This window comes from Oncorhynchus keta, chromosome 33 (genome assembly GCF_023373465.1).
Source record: "Oncorhynchus keta strain PuntledgeMale-10-30-2019 chromosome 33, Oket_V2, whole genome shotgun sequence".
Lineage (NCBI taxonomy): Eukaryota > Metazoa > Chordata > Actinopteri > Salmoniformes > Salmonidae > Oncorhynchus > Oncorhynchus keta.
In genome coordinates, this window is record NC_068453.1 from 18,900,095 (window position 1) to 18,906,232 (window position 6,138).

The window sequence follows — 6,138 nt, forward strand, 5'->3', positions numbered from 1 at the left end:
CAGTGGGTCATATGATTGAGTGTAGTCTGGCCCAGGAGTGGGAAGGTGAACGGAAAGGCTCTGGAGCAACGAACCGCCCTTGCTGTCTCTGCCTGGCCGGTTCCCCTCTTTCCACTGGGATTCTCTGCCTCTAACCCTGTTACTGGGGCTGAGTCACTGGCTTGCTGGGGCTCTCTCGTGCCGTCCCTGGGGGGTGCGTCACCTGGGTGGGTTGATCCACTGTTGTGGTCGGCCTGTCTGGGTTGGCGCCCCCCTTGGGTTGTACTGTGGCGAAGATCTTTGTGGGCTATACTCGGCCTTGTCTCAGGATGGTAAGTTGGTGGTTGAAGATATCCCTCTAGTGGTGTGGGGGCTGTGCTTTGGCAAAGTGGGTGGGGTTATATCCTTCCTGTTTGGCCCTGTCCGGGGTGTCCTCGGATGGGGCCACAGTGTCTCCTGACCCCTCCTGTCTCAGCCTCCAGTATTTATGCTGCAGTAGTTTATGTGTCGGGGGCTAGGGTCAGTTTGTTATATCTGGAGTACTTCTCCTGTCCTATTCGGTGTCCTGTGTGAATCTAAGTGTGCGTTCTCTAATTCTCTCCTTCTCTCTTTCTTTCTCTCTCTCGGAGGACCTGAGCCCTAGGACCATGCCCCAGGACTACCTGACATGATGACTCCTTGCTGTCCCCAGTCCACCTGGCCATGCTGCTGCTCCAGTTTCAACTGTTCTGCCTAACTATTATTCAACCATGCTGGTCATTTATGAACATTTGAACATCTTGGCCACGTTCTGTTATAATCTCCACCCGGCACAGCCAGAAGAGGACTGGCCACCACATATGCTCTCTCTAATTCTCTCTTTCTTTCTCTCTCTCGGAGGACCTGAGCCCTAGGACCGTGCCCCAGGACTACCTGACATGATGGCTCCTTGCTGTCCCCAGTCCACCTGACTGTGCTGCTGGTTTTAGGCTGGGTTTCTGTACAGCACTTTGAGATATCAGCTGATGTACGAAGGGCTATATAAATAAATTTGATTTGATTTTGATATACTACATATTCTCTCCACATACTGTCCATAATGTCTATACTCGGGACTCCGACATTGCTCGTCCTTATATTTCAAAATGTCTTAATTCCATTATTTTATTTGTAGATGTGTCTGTATTGTTGTGTATAGTTAGATATTACTGCACTGTTGGAGCAAGGAACACAAGCATTTTATTACACCCATAATAACATCTGCTAAATATGTATATGTGACCAATACAATTTGATTTGATTTGACAAGGTGATGAAAGCGTTCCACAGGGATGTTGGCCCATTTTGACTCGATTGCTTCCCACAGTTGTGTCAAGCCGGCTGGATGTCCTTTGGGTGGTGGACCATTCTTGACACACACGGAAAACTGTTGAGCGTGAAACACCCAGCAGCGTTGCAGTTCTTGACTCAAACTGGTGTGCCTGGCACCTACTACCATATCCAGATCAAAGACACAATCTTTTGTCTTGCCCATTCACCCTCTGAATGGCACCCAAACACAATTGATGCCTCAATCGTCTAAATGCTAAAACATCCATCTTTAACATGTGTCCTCCGCATCATATACACTTATTGAAGTGGATTTTTATTTTATTTTTTTACCTTCATTTTACTAGGCAAGTCAGTTAAGAACAAATTCTTATTTTCAATGATGGCCTAGGAACAGTGGGTTAACTGCCTGTTCAGGGGCAGAACGACAGATGTGTACCTTGTCAGCTCAGGGATTTGAACTTGCAACCTTTCAGTTACTTGTCCAACGCTCTAACCACTAGGCTACCCTGCCGCCCCAAGTTAACAAGTGACACCAATAGGGGATCATAGCTTTCACCTGGATTCACCTGGTCAGTCAATGTCATGGAAACAGCAGGTGTCCTTAATGTTTTGTATACTCAGTGTTGAATGGTTGTATCCCTCTGCAGGCCTACAACACAGATTAGAATGAATATAATAAACAATGAAGTTAGAAATAAAGAAATACATTTAGGTTCAGAAGAGGATGTGTAGCCATTTTATGTAAAGCTTTGCGTCTTAGTTTCTGTTACATACGGAAATGATGGGACGAGGTACCGAAGTCAGCCCACACTCAACATGACTGAAATACAATACTGTCTGTACCACGTGACTGCCAAATACAGATTTACGGTATAGTTTTCAGTGAGGGATGTCACTTTTTAGGTGGCCGATTAGCCAAATTATAATCCTACTTCAAATCTCAACTCTATTATATATTGACAGAGGGATTTTACCTGACAGTATTCTGCAACTTATTTATTCTTTATTAATTGCACTTAGGTCGGTCTGTCTGCGTGGTAACCTTTCCTTATTGCTGACAAAATGCTTTGGTTCATGGAGGGAATATGCTTTTTACCAATTTCTTTGGTAATCATGTCATCTAGCACGTTTATTGTTTCCTACCTAATTGCATTGTTCGAGCATGATGTGGATGTTATCTTCCCGTATATAAGGTAAGATTATAATTATTTATCAGCAGCCTGAGCATTTTTATTTTCCACGAACTTGCCGTTCTTCATTAAACCGTGATAATAATATTTACTTCTTATTATTTAAATCCGTGTGGGTAATGGAAATAATGTTTATTTACTTCTACTCATCAAAACCGGCGATATTAACGTAAATCATATCGCGTTCTTGCAACAAAAATAAATCAGTTTCGTTTTCCCCACCACAGTTGAACGCTGTACTTGGCTGGTTCCCAGTTCCCAGTTGTGTAGTCTACAGCGTAGGGGCCTGTGAACTACTTAATGTCCGGTGTGTGACCTCACTTGACATTTAAACAGCTTATTTATTGAGCAGATAGATATTTAACACATATGCAAACTCAACATTAATAGGCATAGATAAGTAATAAGGGTTTAACTAATTAGCGCTCTATTCAAACAATTAAAGCCCTCTATTCAGTAATATGTTCCGTAGATTATTTATTTGTCATCAAATGGTATGATTTTACATTTGAAATGCAATTATCTTTTTGGTTAATAGATTATGCCAATGGTATGATTTTGCTTTGATTACATTTTTTGATTTCATTAAATAACAAATTGTATCACTTTCTGTTCTGTTATACTTTAATGTGTATAATAATTTTTAATATAATGTATTGTTTAAATTAAATCCAGATGATTTAAAATTACTTCCAGACATGGCATTAATACACACATTAACCCTGAACTATTCTTTCTTTAGTGACACTGGGGCTGAACCCCCAGAGAGCTGTGTCTTTGGCTTGATGACGGTCATCACTGCATTTGCAGGTGAGCACAGAAAGACACTAAAACCATGAAAGAGCTTTTTGTCTTAGTGTAAAGGGATAGTTCACCCAAATTATATATTTGGTTTCCTTACCCTTTAAGCAGTCTATGAACCATATATGACAGCAATCCATGCTTTGGTTTAGTTTCCCTGGCAATGTTTCTACATGCTAATGTCATGGGATGATGTTAGCATTTTTTCATGCATCATGTTCAAATCATCTAATTGACTTTGTTGAGCTTCACACTTAATTTGAGATACTTTTGGATGATTTGGACAAAAAAAAATGTTGATATTGGTCTCATGATTTAAAGGGGATTTGTGCCTCAAATGCTAAAATGTTAGCATGTGGAAACCGTGCTAGGGAAACTAAACCAAAGCATAATTTGCTGTCATAGCTTGTCCATAGACTGCTTACAGGGTTATTTTGTTATTTTGTAATTTGGGTGAACTATTCCTGTAAGAAACTCCATGGGTTTTTCCAGGTCAGAGACAGTGCCAAGAGCTTTATTCACACTTCCCATTTTTTAGAAAATGAAAGCTAAAATGCATGGTTAGACAGGGCTGCGATAAATGATATGATATTGCATTTGACTGAGTATTACATTTCACTTCACTATATTTGTCTTTCTATGTTACCTCTGTTTTATGGTGCAAATAAATAAATATTGCAGCAGGTTTCACATAGGCCTACAATAGCCTACTGTGAGCGTATACTGTCTAAATGTGAAAACTGCTAATGAAAACGTCCACTCCATATGCCATACCAAATCCTCTACAGGTATGGCCACCATGTATGCCAGATACAAGTTTGTGGAGAAGCTCAATGAGAAGGCTGGTGGTGTGCCCCCAGTACTGAACCAGGCTGCTTTCTGGATTGGGATGCTTTCTTGTTTGGGGATGTGTTTTGTCGCTACTTTCCAGGTAGGTTGCCATGAAGGCACAAACATCAGCTCAACAACTAATTTTGATTCACATTTGGCTGAGTTGTCAATTAATGTCAATTCAACAAAAAATATCACGGCACAGACGTCAATTCAATTAGCCTATTAAACTTTGATTCAACCAGTGTGTGCCCAGTAGGATGTAATTGGATTTAAGATAAAACTTGGGTGAAATCCAATCAGTTTTCCATGTTTATTCAAAATCATCACATTGAATTTCTTTGTTAAAATTATATGTAAACAACATTGATTCAACCAGTTTTTGCCCAGTGGGTTGTCACCCCTTTAGTGAGAAGATGGAGGGGTTTTGTACCATTAAGTGACAGTGTGATATTCCATACATGATCTCTCTGGCGTGTTCTTTTTCCCCAGGAGACAACGATTACGGCAGTTCATGATGCAGGTGCATTACTGTTCTTCGTTTCTGGTGTTCTGTACACCATCCTCCAGTCCATTATATCCTATAAGGCCTTCCCCTATGGATGTTCATTGGCCTTGTGTCGTGTGCGCACAGGAATGGCAACCATAGCCTTCCTGGCAGTTTTCCCCAGTATCCTTGAAAACAATAGTAACCCTGAATGATTTTAATCATGAATGGTCATTGTTTTATAAAAGAAAATATCTCCTTCATTTTACCATCCAGCTGTTGTCTGTGCTGTCTTTGTGACACAAACCACACTGCATAGAAAAACAGAAGACGAGGTACAGTATGAGCACATCTTTACCAAGAAGACCACTTACTTAAACAACAAAGATGGACGACATTCTGGAACCATATAGGCTTCATAGGCCAGAGAATCTATACGTGACAATATCAGTCTCTATCTGACTCTCCCTGTCATTACAGGACAATGTGTTCCATCTGGTGAGTGCTGTGAGTGAGTGGATCGTGGCCTTCAGCTTCATCTTCTTCTTCTTCACCTACATCCACGACTTTAAAGTGAGTTTTCAGTCACCGCTCTGTCATTGTGGTGGGAATGATTCTCCTTTTCTTCTCCTTTATTTGAGTTCTTTCTCTTTGTCTTGTTTCTTACAGAAGTTTACTCTGAAGCTGAGAACACAGTTTGTGGACTATTCCTGATGAAGCATTGATTTGAACCTTTTAATCGGAATATTTACAAAATAAAGTGTTGTTTTTTTCTACTTTTATCAAGCAAATGTATATGAGATTTTCTGAATGGTATGATGTAATTCTTTATACTGTATCCATTGCAACATAACCCCAGTCTTAACGGTTAACCACAAAACACATCCTGTGACCAGTTGTTGGGTTAATGAAAGAGTTAACCCATTGTTCATCATCTGGTGGGACAAAGGTCAGTATTGCGCAAGAAAATCACAAGATCAAGTTAATATAGAAAATACATTTCACGCATCACCAGTAAATGGATAAGAGGCTGTACGCACACTTACCTACTCCAAGGTTAATCGTTTGATATTACTATGTAAATATTGTTCTAGTTAGGTATTTTACTCAAGAAGAACTCTCGTTTCTTGGGGTATTGAGGCATATCTATGGTATACCATTGTAATAAATTAACTCAGAATACATACAGGGCTATGACGTATTTCTGTTCCAAACACAAAACCCAAACAGTGTTTAAATAAAATGACGACCACATATCTTTAGGCAAAATGTGTTATTTATTTTTCAGGCTAAACTGCATAAACACTACAGGCCATACTTGTGAACATTAGAAAAAGTTGAAGTTCAAGGTTAAGTTGAAGCATCAGCCAATTCAAATCTCTGACATAGTGGCAAGTGATCAAAGGCTACATATTAACTGTTCCCATTACATGCAGTAACTTTGCACATTTTGCACTATGCTAACCTCACCAGGTCTTCGTGATAATTACCTGTAGGACATTCCCTATCAGCTAATTCAAATCGTTGATGTAGTTGGAC

At 40.2% G+C, this 6,138-nt stretch overlaps 1 protein-coding gene across 1 annotated transcript; it reads left to right on the top strand.

Moving 5' to 3' along the window:
• The first annotated feature begins 2,114 nt into the window (after window positions 1-2,114).
• LOC118366325 (DNA damage-regulated autophagy modulator protein 1-like) lies at window positions 2,115-5,381 on the top strand. The gene is made up of 7 exons (XM_035748905.2): window positions 2,115-2,483; window positions 3,223-3,290; window positions 4,070-4,212; window positions 4,605-4,782; window positions 4,876-4,934; window positions 5,080-5,172; window positions 5,269-5,381. The coding sequence occupies exons 1-7, from the start codon at window positions 2,353-2,355 to the stop codon at window positions 5,311-5,313; spliced, it is 717 nt and encodes a 238-aa protein (XP_035604798.1). The 5' UTR covers window positions 2,115-2,352; the 3' UTR covers window positions 5,314-5,381.
• The last annotated feature ends 757 nt before the right edge of the window (window positions 5,382-6,138 follow it).